At 44.2% G+C, this 19,371-nt stretch overlaps 2 protein-coding genes across 5 annotated transcripts in view; both read left to right on the top strand.

Moving 5' to 3' along the window:
• Positions 1-6,146: 6,146 nt before the first annotated feature.
• ZFAND2A (zinc finger AN1-type containing 2A) lies at positions 6,147-9,250 on the top strand. Of its 4 annotated transcripts, none has more exons than XM_033517849.1 (6): positions 6,147-6,314; positions 6,795-6,889; positions 7,592-7,723; positions 7,913-8,064; positions 8,596-8,792; positions 9,109-9,250. In XM_033517849.1, the coding sequence occupies exons 1-6, from the start codon at positions 6,260-6,262 to the stop codon at positions 9,189-9,191; spliced, it is 714 nt and encodes a 237-aa protein (XP_033373740.1). In that variant the 5' UTR covers positions 6,147-6,259; the 3' UTR covers positions 9,192-9,250. The 4 variants fall into 4 exon arrangements, with proteins under 4 accessions (XP_033373740.1, XP_015498087.1, XP_018863780.1 ...); XM_015642601.3 differs by having other exon boundaries at positions 6,148-6,314; positions 8,596-8,685; positions 9,089-9,250; XM_015642600.3 differs by having other exon boundaries at positions 6,151-6,314; positions 8,596-8,685.
• A 3,141-nt stretch (positions 9,251-12,391) lies between these two features.
• C14H7orf50 (chromosome 14 C7orf50 homolog) overlaps positions 12,392-19,371 on the top strand; it is a 123,636-nt gene continuing 116,656 nt past the window's right edge. Inside the window, exons 1-2 of the mRNA XM_015642598.3 lie at positions 12,392-12,617; positions 13,405-13,544. Coding sequence (XP_015498084.1) covers positions 12,596-12,617; positions 13,405-13,544 — 162 coding nt within the window. The 5' untranslated portion in view covers positions 12,392-12,595. The remainder of the gene's footprint in view (positions 12,618-13,404; positions 13,545-19,371) is intronic.

Raw genomic sequence — 19,371 nt, 5'->3', positions numbered from 1 at the left:
ACACCACCAGGTCAGACACACCATACAGGCACAACCATCATTGTGACACCAACATCTCTCCCAGAGCCAGCAAACGCCTGTGCCAGCAGGGACAGGAGCCCAGGACCCCCCTGAGGAGAGCTGTAGCCACTGGGAGATTGCACCACAACTCTGCAAACCTTGTGTCCGCACTGTTGGGGGACCAAATTTCCTCAGGAGATGCAGGGGGCTCTCACAGGTGAGTGCTCTCACCCCTGTTCTGTGGGACAGGGTCCCACCTCCTTCCTCAGCTGCGTCTCACAGAAGGGAGGGCTGCCCAGTTATTTAAAACCAAAATCTCAGTGGGAGGATTTCAGAGGCCAGCCAGGTGAGCAGGGTCCTGCAGCAGCTGCAGAGGTGACCCCGCTGTGCGGGTTAGCAGGGACATGGTGCCACCTCGTGGCACTCGGCTCCGAGTGTCACACGTCCCTGTCCTTGTGGATGGACATCAGCAGCATCATCACCACCACCTCCCAGGGCTGCTGGTGCCTCCAAGGTGATGGCTGCACCGTGGGCTGCTAAAGGCCGCCGGTAAATGGGTGGTTGGGATGGAGGGGTGGGGGAAAACAGGAAAGGCAAAATTCCTGTCCTATCCCTTAGTCCCAGTACCATCTGCAGAGTGGGTATGACCCAAATCAGAGTCAGCACTTTTGGAGATGATTTCTTAAGGGTTATCTGCCCACTATGGGATTCAGGATCTCAGGGGTGCTTCTCCCCTGTTCTGCTATGCCCCCCTGGATCTGCCCTTTTCCTTTTGGCTCCCAAGCTCTGCCAGAAACCCCCTGCTGACCTGCAGAAGACACACTCATCTGTACCAAAAATGGGATTGGTCCCCTCCTGTGCTGACACCATAAACCAAACCCCACTTACAAGATTTTAGGTTTTTACGTTTTTTGCTACAAAACAAGAGGAAAGATGGCTTCATTTAGATAAAAATGGGAATATTAAAGACAGTGCTGAGGCTTGGTGCTGTTACTAAATCATCATCAGCTGAAATACTTAAGGAATAAATTCTTGGTTTTTAGTGAAACACTTTAATTCAGAATGTAATGAGTAAGGAGAATTTGGGGTCTAACTTGCCTTGTTAATTGATGCCATCATGGTAGTGCCTTGGAAATTTGGGGCTCAGTAATGCTGGACTGGGTTCTGTCATGCTGTTTGCAGTATGGACACAACAAAAAGACCACTGTTATTCCAGGGAATTTGCCATGGAGATCCCAAATCTTTTTCTGCTAGGACATTAGAGTTTGATCAGTGACCAGAAATCACCTGGTAAGAGATTTATTTTCCCTCTGCTATTAGAAAGGCTGTTGCAATGATTCCCACCCTTTGAGACAGCCTTTTCAGAGGTACACTCTGTATCCATCCCACTGCCAGCTTGACTGCTCTCTGTGCCCTTTCCTTTTGGGTTGGGCCATTTCCAAACAACAAAACAAATGGATTAATTCTGCTGATTTTTTTGTTCTTCCTCTACAGATCCTTCCTGGGTGTTCCAAAAGGGTGTTGGAGACATAGTGGTATCAGTCAGTGATATGGTAGATATGGTAGATTTGATCTAAAACACCAAATATGAGATTTTCCCCAGAGGGCCAAGACCTGGAACCAGGAGCATTTTGTCTCTTAAGTTCAGCTGACAAAGCCAAGGGTTTTTTTGGTATAACCCAAGGAGATAATATAACATTCTTTACAGTCATATATCACTAAAAATTAGCCATCAGAGGTGGTCCTTCCTAGTTTATTTCATAATTTAGGAAGAGGCTTTTAAACAAGAGACTGTTCTGAAGAAGTGAGCTCCTGCTGGTACAATGGCATCTGTGTAAATCCAGCAGCAGAACGGGGGCTGCCAATGAGCCCTTAGGCACTTAGCAAGGATTTTCCAAGGAGCCTAAGGGTTGATATACACTTGAAACTCAGTGGGATTTAGGTGCCTAAATGCAGTAGGAAAATCACAGCCTTTGAAGTTAAAGTAGGCACTGACAAAAAAAAAAATGGCTAAAACCCCTTAAAATAATAAATGTCAGACTAATGCCACCATGAAGGCAGTGGGTGCTCTGAGTTGTGCACTCGAAATAAAGCAGGGGGAGGTGGCCAAAGGCAACTAAGAGGCTCCACCAGCATGAAAAGCTCCATCCCTGGTGTCTCCTGCTCCATCAGGAATTGCAGTAGGGTTTCTCCACATCATTTCCCCTTCTCATGGACGCCTCCTTGTGTGGGAATGATCCAGGACATTTAGCTGGGGACATACAATGTATGTGGAAAACGTTAAAAATACTTTTTTTTTTTTTTTTTTTTTTTTTTTTTTTTTGTGGAGAAGAATCTTAGGGCATTAAAAGTTGGAGAACTCATCTTCATTATTTCACTTTAAAGTTAGTTATGTATTGAGAATGGCTCTGCTCATATTTCTCTTTTATTTGCTATCTCCCCAGGCTAAAGTGTTGTCTATTTATCTTACAGATTAGGTTACTTTTTATGGGGTTCCTGCTATTATATTTCACCTCTAACTTTGTTAGTTTGTGTTTGCTATTAAATTATGTTGAATAAAATGGGCGGCTGAAGGACATTTTTCAGCTCCATCCTGAAATGAGGTTCTTAATCCTGTTTCTGGGCCTGCCCCTGTAGCCCAGCCCACGGGGACAGAATCAGGTATGTAAGAAGGGCGGCAGGGGAGTGTTTGTACCAACCACGGGCTTTGCAGGGTGAAGCTGCAGGAGAATCGTGCCTGTAATGCCACTCGGTTCATGTACAGTGATTTTGGAGGCATCTCTTTAGAAATGGGTTCTTAATAATATTGACATCATCACAAGATAAGATCCAGGACTAGTTAAATCACAGCCTCGCAACTCAATGCTCCTTTGAGGATTAGAAGAAGTCGCTGAGCTGTCACTCTAAAGCTGATCATGGACTCGTTTAACTATGTCATCCCATAAGACAGCCCTTTCAATTATGTCAACCTGTCTGCTCTCCCTAGACTCTAATTTTAGAGCAGCAGTAGCTAATATTCTTGGAAAACTGATCCGCCTCCACAGATCTCTGCTCTCTGTCTGCTGCTGTTAACGGAGTATCCTGTGGGGAGATCGGACTGCTTTCCTTCCCATCCTGTAATAAACCTAATAAAAATAGGTACCATTAGGTTCCTTTGTGTGTGGTCTCTTTAAGACACTTATCTGAGCTGTGTAATGGAGATGTCATGTCTCCTCCACAGAGGGATCTGGCAGCACCACAGGGTCATTGCAATAAAAATAAAATCCAGTTTTAAGAGCCTGGTACGAAATGATGAGCTGAAAAGCAGGACATTGGGATTGGAGTCTAAAGACCTGGAGAAGGCAAATGAGAGCTGGAGTCACCCAAATGTTAATGCCACAGCAGTGGCTCTGCAGCTGGAGCAACAAGCAGGATGCTGGTGCAGGAGGACTGCAGGCAACAAGGTGGCCTTGGGGACACTGGGGACAGGGAGCTCATCTGTGTCCTCTGGATGGTTTTGGGAGGAGTTTGGGGCACACAAGGCAGAGAGGAGGCAGATGGACTTGGCTGTCTCAGCCATGCAGAAAGGATGGATTGGGAAAGAGGAGGCAGAGAGTCTGTGCAGATGCAAGGGAGGGAGGTGATGGCCATCCATCCCACCCAGTGTCACCATTCTGGTGGCAAAGGGGCCAGGCCTTCCCTTTGCAGATCAGTTATATAAATCTAACACTCCACAGGCTGCCAGGGAATGGTGCCTCCCCCAGACTCCAGCAAGTTAGTTACACATAGCTTTCCTTTCACAAATCCATGTTGGCTGCCCCTAATCAAATTCTGCTTCTCAAGCAATTTCCCTTGCTAATTCCTCCCGAATCAGCCCTAACCCACCTATCCCCTTTGTCGCTAAGCTAGCCAGCCTCTAATCACACACTGCACTGTGTGATCCTTTCCCAAGTAATACAGGGTTTGGCACTTTCCTCTGGTTCTCAGCAGCCTAACCTGTCAGGAGCAACCTTCTAAAAATATCACTAAAGACCTCAGCTAATTTCTAATCCTCGTTTCTATTAAGACGGCTGCCTGTACTATGTGGGTTTCCAGACTTGGGATTTACAGTCTTCCTTAAGAGCATCTAATCTGTGCAGAGCCATTTCTGTTGTTATCCACAAGCAAACTCCTCCCTTTTCCACCATAAAACATGATCCCTTTGCAGCAGCTCTCCAGTCTGCAGGGCACTCTCAGCCAGCCAGGGAAGACACCAACCTCTTCCTCTCTGCTTAGCTCACCCCACTGTTTTTTGAGAAGCCTTCCTGGGGAGATCACGGGGGTCCCACTCCTTTCAAGCACTGCATAGGTGCTTTTTAGGGGGACAAAAAAACAGCCTTCAAGCTCAGCAGGACATGTGTTTTTTTTGCACCTCCCAAGTTTTTGAGTTGTGTAAATCATACAAGGAAGCTGATGCATAATAGAGCCAAGCTCTTGAAGTACCTTGGATAACTTGACTTTCTCTTACTATTTGTATTTGGATATTTTTTGCTGTTTCCTCTTCCATTTTAAAATTCACCAGTCCCAAATGGCCTGAACCAACCAAGTCAGAAGAATGAAAGAAATAGGGGAGAGTGCCATACCCTGGCTGTCCCTTGCCCAGGGTGTCCCACCGTGGGTTTTGGGTGTTCCCAGCATGGATGTGGCACAACTGTCCCAGAACACCTCATACAGCAAAATCCAACAGTGGAGGAGGTGAAATCAGAGTTTACCCTTCACAAACCAAAGACCTGTGGCAGAATCCAATGCTCTGTCAGCACAGCTGTTCTGTGGAGTAAGGGTTTGTGTGAGGAAATTTGGTAATTTTATCGGTTCGGGAGAGACAATTAATTGAAGAGTGGGCAGAGTGTCCAGCTGATGACATGGTATCATTTAATCCAGCAGGACTGTGCTGCTGGGAAGCGCTCCAAGTGGGTTAGCTGTGAGCTGGCACCCATAGCATGAATCACACCAGTGCCACGTTGCTGGCTGAGGTGAAAGGGGGAGGAGTGGCACATGCCATTCCTGGAGTTCAACAGCACAAAGTGGCCTGTGCAAACAGGCAGCACATGCAATCACAAAGCTCCCCTTTGACCTCATGGCTCCACTCTGCATCTGAGTCATGCACTACAGCAGTCAGGTGTTTTCCAGGGAGAGCAGGGGCAGAACAACACTTTGTCATTTCTCAGTCTTGTAGCAAATATCACTAAATCAGTAGTCCTTCCTCTGCTCCATATTAAGCCAGCATTGTCACACACCTCCAAAGATCAACATTTCTAATATACACCTCGATCTCAAGGCGCCTTGTCAAAGTGATACAAGCATTTAAAAACAGAGACCAACTGGGAAAGTTTCTGGTTGACTTGTGCAAACCCACAGCTGCAGCACAGTCCACTCAAACCAGTTGCAGCTCACTGCAGCTTGCCCAGTTTAGCCCATGCTGAAGTCCTGCAGCAGAGCCCTGGGCATCAGCCTGTGATGAGAACACCCTTGTTGTATTTACTCCACCCTCTCTCACCAAGCTCTCTGGATTTATTTTGAAGTTTGGAAGTAACACAATTTAAGCATCACAATCCCACAAGAGGGATGGGGCAGCAGCTGAAGCCATGATGAAAAACCGAAATACGAATGGCAGTGGCAAAGGGCTGAGGCACTCCAGTGATGTCAGTTCGGCATGGGCTTTACTGTGTCATTCTCCCACGTGTGTCCCATGGCCATAACAGCCCTGCACTCTCATCCCCTTGGGCGCCTGCACCACAGGGAATGCACAGCAGCGAGAACGCTTGTGTGCTGTGGATGTGATTCCCTGGGGGAGCTGGGGAGCGCTTGTCTCCATTACCAACCCCTGCACCTCCACCCTCAACTCATCCCATTGCGCTGTTGCCCCAAGTATTTTCTCAGCCCAGTGCCTATCTCCATCCTAATTTCTATTCCCATGTTTATTTTTATTCTCATTCTCATTCTCATTCCCAGGCCCCGCCCCGGCCCCGCCCCGGCCGTGACTCAGCCGCCCCCTGGGCTCCCATTGGCCGCTGACCGCGCACGCGCAGCAGGCGGCGGGGCGGTGGGGGAGCGCCATTGGCTCTGGCGGCCGTGACGTCACGGGGCGGCGGCGCGGCGGGAGCGTGAGTCAGCACGTGCTGCGCTGAGTCAGCGCCGGGGGCCGATAAAGGCGCGGCCGGGCCGGGCTCGGGGCTGTGCCGGGCCGGGCTCGGGGCTGTGCCGGGTTCGGGGCTGTTCCTGCGGCCAGACCCGCTGTGCCATGGAGCTCCCGTGGCTGGGCGAGCACTGCTCCGAGCGCACCTGCAAACAGCTGGGTAAGTGCGGACTCGTCACCGTGTGCTGGGGGGCCGCTCCTGTCCCCCGAGGCTGTCCGGGGCAGTGGCAGACACCAGTCCCCCCTCGGTAGGTCTAGGGAAGGAATGATAGCTGTTGTTCCTGTACGTGTTATATTGTTAAGGGATGGCTTTTCAAGAGTAAGATTATTTTTGAAACTGAGCTTGGTGCTGACACTTCAGCTCTTAGTTCTTGACTAGTTGCTTGCTACAGTTTCTGCATTTGAGGAGCTCCTGAGGTGCTTTTGGCTTGCGTTTGTCTTACACTGCAGGTAAAAAGAGGTAAACTTACCACACTTGCTCTTTCAGTTTTAATATTTGTGAAGAATGATCTAATGCTATAAAGATAATTAGATTGTAACTCGACAAAAGCTGCTTTAGAATTTATTTGTAGTCTTCTGTGACTACCCTTAGAGTTGTTGGCTTGGTTCCATAAAAATGTTCTTTTTATTCTTCTCCCAGATTTCCTTCCTCTGAAATGCAACGCTTGTGGGGAAGTCTTCTGTAAAGATCACATCCGCTATGATGACCACAAGTGCAGCTCTGCCTACAAGAAAGTGAGTTCTGTGTGATGTGAGTCATAATTCACCCTGCAGAATTGCTAAGTCATTTATAAGGGCTGCTATGAAATGTCACCTGTGGTTTCAATAAAAGTTGATGGCAGAACCTCAAAATGCAACTTAATGATACATCTGGATTTCAAATACATAAAACATGACATTTCAGAGGGCAGAACTGCTAGATTCTAGTTTTTTCAATTACAATGCATCTTCCCAGAGAGGAGGGCTTTATATTTCAAGTAATGTCTTGTGGTCTAAAATTTCCTGCAGTCCAAATCCTGTAAGTTGAAGAACAGCAGGAACTACACAAGAAATAAATAGAAAAAATGGGTCCAAACTTTGATATCTGGCTTGTACTTGGGCTTTGAAGTATTCAAAGGCTGTAATTCCAGAAAAGTCAAAAGGATATTTAAAGTCAACTTACCAAACATGTTGCTACAAATTGGTTTGGCAAAGCATATCTGTGTGGTTTTTGGAGGGTGTTTTGCAATTACTGTTGTGAAGTGCATCTTTAAAAGCATTAGCAAATGGGAACATGAAACATTTAGGAATATACTTCTTTTATCTATGGGTAAGAGAAGGGGAAGGACACAAAAATAGGGTTGGATTTGTAATGGTTGGACTTGATTATCTTAAAGGTCTATTTCAGTCTAAACAATTCTTTAATCTTTGATGCTGATCTGTGTTGTGTGTTCTTAGAATGTGCAGGTCCCAGTGTGTCCCCTCTGTAACACACCTATCCCAGTGCAGAAGGGAGAAATCCCAGATATTGTGGTTGGAGCCCACATAGATAAGGACTGCAAATACAATCCAGCACAGCAAAAGCAGAAGGTAAGAAAACTGCTGTTGAAGTCTAAGATACCTTCCTAATGCTGCTAAAATTGGGCATTCTGACAGCAGAATGTGTAGAAACTTGCTCTGTTTCTTCTTGGCTCTAAGGCTGCTTGAACATTTGTGCTTCAGCTTGGTCATGGCTCACAGAAAGCAAACACTGTCAACTTCCTGTTTTCTCTTACTCAGATCTTCACAAACAAATGCTTAAAGCCAGGCTGCAAGAGGAAGGAGATGATGAAGATGGTTTGTGAACAGTGTGGTGGCAGTTTCTGCATAAAACATCGCCATCCTCTGGATCACGACTGCAAAGGGAGCAGCAAGCCAATCTCCAAGGCAGGGTGAGCTGGACTTGTGGTGCTTCAGCTCAAGATGACATCTCAGAGCTGGTATCAAGGGCTGGTGGGGAGCTTGGATAGACAGGGAATTCTGGAAACTACTGGTCATGTCAATAAAATAGCTGTGACTTTTCTCTTGCATGTCAGGCTCAATTTCTGAAATGTCAGCTTTAACTTCTGAGCCAAGAGAAAAAGCTTGTCAAATGCTTTCCTGAATTTTCAAGCTTACCTGTGTCAGTCTTTCCTAACTGAGAATAGGTACTGGCAACTCAAGCACCCTTTAGGGTCTGGGTCCACATACTGGAATCCTAAAGCTCTGTCTAGCACCTTGAAGTGAACAAGAATAATCAATACCCTGACAGGCCAAGTTTGAACTTAATAATAAAAAAAAATCTGTCTCTTGCAGGCATTCATACCTTGAGTGTTCTGTGCAGTAGGACTGTGAGATTTGTGTGATTGATACTGATGATTAAACTGGATGGAAGAGTGAAAATTGAGTGCATAGGTGCTGAGCCTGGTTGTGTTTGTTTGTAGATATGCAGCTCTGATGAGAGCATCTCTTCCCACCTTCAAGTCCCCGGGAGCAATTGGAGTGCCATCTAATGGGAATCCTCAGCACAACAGGTATCAGCTGCACAAGGAGAAAAGACAAACTCAAAGCAGGCTGGTGTCCACACGGTGTAACAGTGCCCCTGTCACACCTCTGACTGCTCTAGAGTTGGTACTGAGCTGTAAGTGGTGTTGGGAGTGCAGTAGAGGGGCTCTGACAGCACAGGTAAATCCCTGCTTCTCTGTAGTGTAGTGATTAAAGTGGCCTCATAGACACAAGCATTAGCACAGCAAATTGTATCTGCAGGTTGGTCTCCCCCCTGTTCAGTGAGAGGTTTGGCCAAGTTCTGGAAAAATGGTGTGTCATCAGAGTGAGGAAAGCACAGCAAGCACCTGAATTAAAATAAATGGCCCAAGCCCTTCCCTGGCATGTTGTAGCTCCATGTGACTGAAAGTTCCAGTTGTGTAACCCTTACAGTGCATTCTTATGTCTTTCAGGTGCAGATAGTAGAGGCTCTTCACATCTGGATCAAACTTTTAAAGTTAATATTTTCTCTCTCTTTAAATTTCTACACAATTAACTTATTTTTGTATCATAATTTTGTATGCATTCAATAAACTGATACAGTTTCCAAGCCAATGTTATTTGTTCCTTTATTTGGAATAAGAACTTTAATATTATAAAAAATATTTGATGTAGGAAGTGGCATGATGGTGGTAGGTAGAAGATTACAGTTGGTATGAAATACAGCTAGCTATGCTTAGGTCATGCCAAGCCTGAGCTAGGAATCTCCCAAAATGAAAATCTGAAATACAAGCTACTGTCATATGTTTCAATCCTTTTGGAAGTGTTCTGAATCTGTGTGAAAAGCAACATCAGTCTGAAGCTTCCTCTTGGTTTCTGTATGTCACTGGGAGACCTTTATAAATAAAGCCATACCATCTTTTTTGCAGGTCCTTTCTGAAGGCTAGTGCTCACAGAGGCATGTGCAGTATAATTCTTCATCACTTATTGTCCCTCTGGCAGAAATCTAGATTTGCAGGGATATATTTTGCAGTTTCAGGGAGAAAAGGAAGCTGGAGAAAGTAGCATTAAGCAGGGCTTGTGTAATGAGAGTAAGGCCAAAATACAGTGTTTAGGGAGGCTCCTCTTGCTGTCTTCCTGAAAAGCTTAAACAAGTGCAGTCCTAGCAGATAATGCTCCATCTATCATCCTGATCAGCTCTCTTGGCTCTTTAAAACTTCATGAGTATCCAGCTGCTTAGCTTGAGGCCTGAAATATTATAGGCTGATGAAATGGAAATGCACTGTTAATGAACAATGCTAATTCCCCAGATGGGATCTAAGTAGACCTCTCATCCAGCTAATTGTGAGAAAAATGCCAAAGCTTTCTGATGGTGTCAGGGGGTCAAGACCTCAATTTCATGTGTCATTGGAGCCATTCCTCTGCATTGCTGGGGCTCCTGGGCTGCAGTACTGGCTTAGGAATAACTAGAGGGTAATTGCAGCCCATTCCAATCCCCTGCAATGCTGCTGAGGTGGGAGGAGAAGCACTTTGCAGAGCAGAGGCTGCTGAGTTCCCTGACCTGGGAAGAATCATCTCTGTGATGCTGTAAGAGATGGGAGCATAAGTGCAGTGAGTGCATGTGCTTTGTACAGCCCTGGGGGTGCTGCAGGTGTGCAAGGACTGTTGTGTCTCTTCTCTTTGAACAGTTTAATCATTGGAGTAGGAATGCTGGCTGAGGAGGAAATGTGGATTTATGCTCCTTCACAGGACAGTATGTAAACAATCAACACCTTGATTGCTTCAAGGTGCTTCACAGGTCTTTCCTAAGAAAGGACACATGTAATTTCCGTCTAGCATGGAACAAGTATCTGTGCTATCCCATATTAATGTTAGGCCCAGTGTGATTTCTCATTCTGGAGAGGTTTTTGGTGAAGATCACAGCTAGCTGGCCAAACTGAACATGTAGTACAGATATGAGTTATACTAATCACATAATCTAATTTTTTGCAATCATGCAGCCAAAACTGTGTTTTGACATCTGTATCTGTAGTACTGTGTTTAACCACAGGATGTCACAATAGGATATGCAATACCACAATCTTTATTTTAGCAAGTCTAAACACAGAAAATATTCTTTGCCTATCCACATTGGAGAAAAAGCTTAAATTAGAACTTGAGTTTTAGGTACCACCACCCTCTGATTATCCTGTGTTCCAACACCCTAACTCAGCCCTAGCACATTGCTGTACTTTATATACATTTTCTATTTTTTGTGTGTAATTTCTAACTGGACATTCCCAAATGGTGTCGTGCAGCCCACCGGTGCTTTGGGAAGGGGATTCCAGGTTCTGACCATGGTATGAGGACAGGGACCAGGGGAGAGAGGCTCTTCCAGCCCAGCAGTGATAGCTGGGGGACAGGAGGGCACCTCGGTGTGGGGACGAGGTGGAAGAGGAGGAAAGAAGAGGTTGCCCCTTCCCATCAGTGCCTGAAATGGTGAAAGGACTTCCTTGCCAGCAGAATCTGCTCCCACATCCAGCATCTCAGCTGGGGAACAATAGCTCTGTCTCAGGTTGTCCTGAAAAAAACGTGTCATCCACACGTGTGTATGTGGTAAAAATTCCGGCCCTTAAATTACCAAGGGGCCATGGAAAAGTTTGTGTAAGGGTTATTTATAGAAAATGAAAACATTGAAGCCAATTTGTTTCCTGGAAATTGTCCTCGGAGGTGTTTTCTCGTCCTGACAAACCACACCCTTGGCCTCTTCCCACACATTCCATGAGACCCCATCGGGACACGAGTAATGCTGTCTCAGACTTCAGCGTCTCTTAGGATCTGGAGCCTTTAGGACCTGCGGGCTCAAAGGGATCAGATCGGTCTCCAGAGAGCCTCAGCTCAGGGTGTCCGCAGCGCTCACGGCCCTCACGCCAGCCTGTTGTGACCGGCAGCACCGGGCTAGCCTGCAGTGCGGCCCGGAGCCGCCAGGCCCAGGGGGGTCCCAGGCAGGTGCGGGTGGATCCCCGTGAGCGCACGGGCGGATCCCGGCCAGGCCCGGGGGGGTCCCAGGCAGGTGCGGGTGGATCCCCGTGAGCGCACGGGCGGATCCCGGCCAGGCCCGGGGGGGTCCCAGGCAGGTGCGGGTGGATCCCCGTGAGCGCACGGGCGGATCCCGGCCAGGCCCGGGGGGGTCCCAGGCAGGTGCGGGTGGATCCCCGTGAGCGCACGGGCGGATCCCGGCCAGGCCCGGAGACGATCCCGGGTTTGAGAATCTCCCAGGCAAAAGGGCAGGGCCGCAGGCGGAGCTCGTCGCGGAAAGATGACGTCATCAGCGCCGCCAGAAGCCGGCGGAGCGCCCGCAGCACACGTGTTCCCTGTGAGCGCTTTAACTCCGAGCGGGGCTTCCTATTGGCCACCGTGGTGATTGACAGGTCGTCAACCAACCAGAGGGCGCCATTCTCTCCGAGTAGCCAATGAAAGGCTGGGGGCGGGCGGCGGCGCCAAGCGTGGGGCTCAGTTGAATGTGCCGGGGTGGCTGCTGCGGGAGGTACGTGCGGGACGGGCGGGGGTCGCGGCCCGGGGTCCCCCCGGGGTGACGGAGACTCCTCCGGGGGCCCCTCCGTCCGCCCGGACCGGCGGGAGGGGCGGGGAGGCCCGGCCCGGCTTGGCTTGGGCGCTCCACATGCGCGGTGGTGGCTGAGGCGGCTGCGAGCCCGGGGACGCGTGTTGAGATGTGAAGCGGGGGTTTGTGTTGGGAAGCGGATCCAGGTTGGGAAGCGGAGCCGGGGTGCTGTGCAGGGGAGCCGGGGTGCTGTGCAGGGGAGCCGGGAGCAGGGGCTGGCCGGGAGTGCCCTCCTGGCCAGGGCACGGCTGTGCCTGACACGTGCCGGGCCTGGCTCCGGGATCACCGAGGTGCCAGAGCCCTCCTTCGGCAGCTTCTGCTCAATTGGGAACCCCCCACGTGCCATTCGGGGTTGGTTTATGTTTCTGTGTGAGTTTCAAGGTAAATGTTTGTGATTGAGCCAACATTTGCCTCTGTAGTGACTGACTGAAAGTGACACTGAAAGCGACAGTGTTGCAGCGAGGGGGAAAAGCCTCTTAAATTGGATATTCTCGCAAAGAAATAATACTCACTTACAGCCAGACCTGTGTTCAGAACCAGTTGCAGTGTTGTCTGCAACTCCTGTTCACTTTCACCCTTATGTCAGTCTAAAATTACAGCTCATGAGACAATTCTTCAAGCATAGTTGTACCACATTAACCTGTGTGAAAACAGAAGAACTTGCAGTTTAACCAGAACTAGTGGTTTAAAACTGTTTAGTTATCAAGAGGCTTTACTTTTTGCTTGTGAGTGCACATGTGCACATTGATGAGATGACAAACAGTCATGTGAATGTATTTTGAGGTGATGGTGTTATCTGAGGTAGTTGATCAAACAGTTCAGTGTGGTGTGTTTTAACCTGCAGAAAGCACAGCCTAAATTATGGGGAATTCCTCCCAGGAATTCTCTGAGGCATATTCCACAGCAGGGCCCCAGATGACAGAAGGTGTGTAAATTCCTACAAGAGACTGGTTTTTCAGTTTCACACTACCTCAACTACAATGTATTCTTAAAGGAAACATGAAAATTCTCCAAAATTAATCAGATTTCAGTGCAGATGTACATTTCATAGTTAGGTAGTGACAAATAATTGCCATACCTGTGTAATTGTAGTATAACTGTCTGTCTATGAGACTGACATTTAATATTAAAAAAGGTTCCAGCTGAAGTTTGGTGCTTTCTGTTACAGATCAGCATTTTAGAATGCCGAAAATGATTGTGGAGAAAAAAGAAAAGAAGGCAGAAAAAAGAAAAAAGCTGAAGCAACATGTGGCCCAAAAGGACCAGCTGGAATTGGAAACTAAACCAGCAAAGAAGAAGAAGCTGCAGGTTTGGTTCTTTAATTTGATATAAAATTGATTTGTTGTTGCTGTAGATTCTGTTGTGAATGAGTTGGATTCAGTTGTAATGATTCCTTGGATGCAATATACCTAGAGTGAAAGCTAAAATTAAGCCAAATCTGCATCCAATTGTAGCAGACAGAGAGGTAATCTCTGTTTGTTTTGGATATTTCTGTGAAAAGCAGAAAATGGATGTGGGTGAAAGGTGAACCAAGTGAGGATCCATCATATGGCAATCTCAGCGGAGCTTCAGTCTTCACGTGATCCTGAGTGCCTGGGAAAACATGAAAGATGTTTTCTTGGAAATTCTCCTCGTTTTTGGACAGAATGTCAAGTGGCCAGAAGGTGTCAGCAGTCTCTTGGAATTCCTGAACATTTTATGAATTATTTTGTGAGAATAAAGTTAGCAATCTCAATATGTTAAGTGGGAACTTGGAAGGTTTTTGGAATGGAAATTATGCATAATTCAAGAACAGTTAAATTCTGCTCTTCTTACTGGTTACTGTGGAATGAGGATCAAAGAACTGTAAAGCAATTCAAGAAGTAGAGAGGGAAAACAGTTTTTTTCCTCAGGAATTCTTGAGAATCACCTCAAGAAGCCACGGTCTTAATTTTCTTATCTAATTTTCTTTCCTAGCCTAACATAAAGTATATGTGAGAGCTGCATGTTTCTTTCTTTATTATGATATATGTAGCTCTATGGAGCTGATGTAACTGAAAATTAATACTTATTTTGTTATTAGACTTTATTTAAGCTCATTGGCAAGAACATATTTGAAGAACTTTTGCATTCATAAGTGTTTCTAGGTATTGCATTTGAGAAGCTTAATATAAAAATGCCAGTCTGTTGGCAGAAGCTATTCAGAGATCTGTACATTTTTGCAGTTTTGATCTCAGCAGAAATGTTCCTAAGTAAGAAAAGACTGCATCCTTGTCAAAGCAAAAATAGGAAATTTTGTCCTTGTAGCTTCATAAGGAGGAATGTTTCTCTTTTCCTTTGTATTAAAGACTGTGGATTTGCTGTGCTATAATTGAATTTGAGTGAAAATAACTTTCCAGGACAAAACAGTGCGAAATTGAAATGTCAAAATGAACATTTTATTGCCTATGGCAATCTAGAATTTCATGTAAAACTGCCAAACAGTTGAGGTGGGCTTCAATTTCCTGGCAAGTGGAGCTTTTCTGGAGTATCTGATGTCCAGTGTTCAGTTCTTAGAAAACCCAAGTGAGTTTTTTTGGCTGTGCAGATTGTAGGACTGTGAAAGAAAGAGTGAAGAGTAATGGAAAGAAGAATCTCTAATACTGTTAGGGAACACCACTAAGCACAGCAGTTCTTGGAATCATAAAAGTTGATGCCAGAGGGTGGCTTGAGTTTTAGGGAATGCCATAAAAGGTCTATGACAAGCCATTTCTTGGCATCAGCTTTATATAAACTGTAGCTGTTGACAGCAGGAAAGCCTAAGTTAATAGACCACTTTTGTTGGTTTTTTTTTGTTTGAAATGACTGTTGAGAATGAAAAACGTGAGGCAGATTTTAAACAATTTTACTTCAGAAGTGGTTAAAGAAAGTTAATTGCTTGGCAGTTTAATTGTTACTCGGTGTAAGTACTCCCAGCTTTGTGTGAAATGCCTGGTTAGGGCACACTGGAATTTATGCTTTAAAGTGATTTTGGTCATCAAACCTTGTCAGCATGGAAAGTGTAATAGAGAGCAAAGTAAAACTTCTCTGTGTGATCAGGAGGAGCTCTGGGGCTGTGCTCAGTCAGTGTGAAAGGTTCCAGGTAAGAAATTTGGAACAAAAGTTAGGTAACTGCTGAGGAAGGTTTATTCTGCACCTTTACTTTCTTTAATTTGATTTCTGTTACTTTAAAATAAGCTGGAATTTTGCTAGATCTACAGGAATCCCCAAATCATGGTGCCTGGGTTCTCATGAGCTGTGATTGACTTTTAATGGAGTAACTCAATTAAAGGACACTCTTCCTGGCATTCTTAAAGTAAGGATGGGTAGGCTCCAGTTTTACCTAAAGAGTCTCATGTGTGGTAGAAGGAGGTCAAAGTTTTTGGTGGGACAGAGATTTCACTGGTTCATTAAGCCATGTTCCTGTGATTTTTATTTTTTTTTTCTTTCCCCCCCATTCTAGTACAGCAAATTTAATCTCCAAAGTGGAAAATATGAATGTCTAACTGATTTTGTTATAGAGCTGGAGGCAAGTTGAGGTGTGTTTTCAGTGACTGGATTTAGTGTACACTGATCATTCCTTCAGGAAATTTATTTTAAAAAATCTTACCAGCCTTAGACTAAGGCATTTTTCCTTGGAACAGCTTGACCTTTCAGAGTAATCTTGATGTTTTATTGATTTTCATCTACTCAATTTCTTCTGTTTACACTAAATAGCAATACGCAATTCAAGACCAATATTAATGTTTTTGTGAGTGATCTTTGAACCACACAGCTCTAAATGAGACATCTCTAACAAAGCTGATTTTTAAAGTTTAATTAAATTTTAAAACTTAATTCAGCCTTATGGTTTTTCTGACTGATTCTCTTAATGTTACTGTTCTATTTACCTACTTGAAATAATCATACATGTTAAACAGTTTGTTTTTTTAAATCACTAGACATTAGTTTTACATTCTTTTACAGTTTGCTAACATTGCTTGTATGTTGAACTATCAGAAAGTTTAAGTTTTTCCTTTCAAGCTTTAACATAGGTATGAAGAAAAGATATTTAAAACGTGCCATCTAGACTGGTGGTTTGAAGCTGACTGTTGGCTTCCTAGGTAACAACTGCCTGATGGATCTTTTCTGACAAGTTAGTTTTATTTTATTTCTCTGAAGAAAAAGAATATTTGTAATATTGTTAATCTGTCATCTCGAAATAACAGAACTCTAAGAAGTTTTTCTTTGCAATTACCCCTATTCTACTTCTGATTATGGATTTCTCCAGCCTTCAAACTTTCAGCTGCCTCAATTCCACAAAGTTTACTGGAACTGCAGTCCTGACAGTTGCAGCTCTGTAGGTATGGAACAACATGTGGTTGCTTTGTTTCCCAGGGCTATTTGAGTTCTGCCCAGAATGACCTTACTGTGTCAAAGGATCTTGTCATTTACGGGCAGATCGAGCTGCTGCAGTGCTGTTTGCAGAGCTGCTGCCTTTCTGCAGAACAGTAGGAAATTCTTTCAGAACAGAACATCTATTAGGCAAGACTCAAAATTCATAATCCATAGAAAACAATATTAACTTCCTGTTCCTTCCCAATTTAGTCTAGTAAACATTGTAACTTCAAGGAAAATTACAATGACTAAGGGATGATCAATCTTTATAAATCAAATCCCCCTGTTCATGGTTGAAGGGTACTTTAGGTAATGCTCATACAGCCAGTGGGTGTTTCCTTGTACTCCCTTGTTATCTTCAGCATTGTAAGTGCTTAGAGGAGGAGGAATCAACATTTTCCTCAGATAAAGGCAGGATCAGTGGGGGAAAGGAATTTAATTTCTGAGATTCCATACAGATACTACAAACAATGGCTTTAAATAAACAAGTAGCTCATGGTGTTTCTTTCATCAGAGTGTGCAGGTGCCCAAACAGAAAGATTTGTTTACTAAATGGAAAACGGCAAAATTTGTAAAGAAAAGGTTTTTCTGTTCAGCTTTTTGGAGTTTATCATAAAGAGCAATATAGAATTCTTTAGCTGTAAAGCAAACCACAAAAAACCGAAGATTCTTTAAAATCACTGTTTGGTTGTAGCAGTGGAAAACCCCATAAAATTATGTTTAAGCTGTGGAGATAAATATTTTTGGGCATGAACTCGGTGGAATAACTGGACATGCTACTTTGATATGATCTCTAATGCTGCTTGTAATCAGGTAACTGGGGTAGTAATTTGAATGTTTAATGAATGCAATCCAGACATTGGTGCAAACTGATCCAGCAGATACTGTAAAGCTATCATCAGACAGTGTATTTATTTGTTTGACAACCCACTAATTCATCCCAAAGCCTGTTCTTGAAATAATGAGTTGTGGATGATTTGCAAACAAACTCGGTAATCCTTTATTGTTCCCTTAATTTATTTTTCTAATTAATGGGAAGCTTATCTTGTAACCATCAAAATAACTTGGTTTATATTTTCCCATCCTAAAAAAAATGCTGTGAAGTTAACTTAGTGTGATGTTGCAGGATGTTCTTCTGATTACCAGGCTACCAATATTAACTGTGTTTTATATACATTAAAAGTATATATTGGAAACTGTTGGCATTGCAATTCCTGCACTTGTTTGGTTTTGCTGTATGTACTTAATCCTCTGCTGTAAGCATTAGCATTATCTGAGGTTGTTCATTTTTGTTTGAGGAATATGTAAAAAGCTTAATTATTAAAAAAAAAAAATAAATTCCAAAAAGTTAATTTTATTTGTCATAACCTCCTAAAATAAGACTCTTGTCTCACACTGGGGGTTTTTTGGACCAGTTTTAAAGTATCTTTAACGTGCAAATAGAGTTTTGTCCGTGTTATGAGGAGAAGATGACATAATCTTTCATCTTCCCCCATCCTTCCATCTCCCCCTGTGCCTTGATGGAAAAATACATCAGCAGAAAGCAGTTTCCCAGTGATAAAGTGGAGGTGGGAGCTATTTCTCAAAATGGCCAAGTTAAATGTCAGGGTGGGTATTATTGTGCTGGGTTTTGTCTATAATTAAAATGTTGGGCCTGTTTCTCTTAGCTTTGGGCTACCTTTCAGTTGAATGTTTATTCTTGGGTTATTTGTTTGGGGTTTTTTTATTTGATCAAAGAGAAAAGTTTGCCAGCCCATTGGCTCTTAGTGCCTCTCTGTATGGTGGCCTTCTGGTAGTTACAGGAAGCAATTACAAAGCTCTAAACCCATGTGGCAATTACGATTTACTGTGTGATATCTTGCTTGGTTTATCTGCTTTCTTATCTATGCAATATTTCTCAAATTAGGAAAATTTAAAAAAAACCAGCCAACCACAAAACAACAAACTTTGAGGGCAGCTGGTTATGGGACTCTGAAGCATTTGTTTCCTGCTAACACTTCCTCATCAGAATATTGATAGAGTTCCTTTAAATTATTTTATTAAATGAAACATACATTTATTTATTTTAAAAAGGGGGTAAATTGAATTTTGACACCCATGTAGTGTTTATAGAGAATAGTAGGCCTTCTGTAAACAGACATGTCTAAGAAGGTACAGAATCATGTCTGAAATATGGATATGCATAGATTAGGCTGAATAATTTTACATTCCTTTGAAAATTATTTTTGTAATGGTACGAATAGATTTCCCAGGAAAGAGTATTCACAGCTGGGAAAACAGTTGCTACTTTGAAGATGGTTTTCCCAGGCGAAAGGCTCACGTCCCCAACTGTGTTTGGTATAAACAATATGTGGTGTATTTCTTACTTGTGTTTAAAGGAATTGTGCATTCTTCATTACATATTAGCCAACAAGATTTTCATGCTAATTCTGGGTATTTGCCTTAATCTGTATCCATTCAAAGTTAATTCTCTACTTTTATTAATAAAGCTAGGGTATTAAATTGATGGGGAATTTGGGGTGGAACACAACTGTCCTTTCTTTGCTGTTAAGAGGGGAAATTCTTCCATCTCTTTTCGGAGCACGTACTTGTTGTTTCCTCTGAACCCTCATTCTCTGCTTGATGGTGAGACCTTCCTTGATGGCTCTTGTTGGATTTCCAGTATAAATCCTTGCTTTCCTGCCTTAACTGCAAATATCTTAATAAAATTGAAATTCAGGACAGGATTCCCACTTGTGGGTTGAATTTGTTGAGCGTTCAG

The sequence above is a fragment of the Parus major genome, chromosome 14, assembly GCF_001522545.3.
Source record: "Parus major isolate Abel chromosome 14, Parus_major1.1, whole genome shotgun sequence".
NCBI lineage: Eukaryota > Metazoa > Chordata > Aves > Passeriformes > Paridae > Parus > Parus major.
Note: the sequence above shows the minus strand (reverse complement) of the source record. Positions and strands in the feature narration are given on the sequence as shown.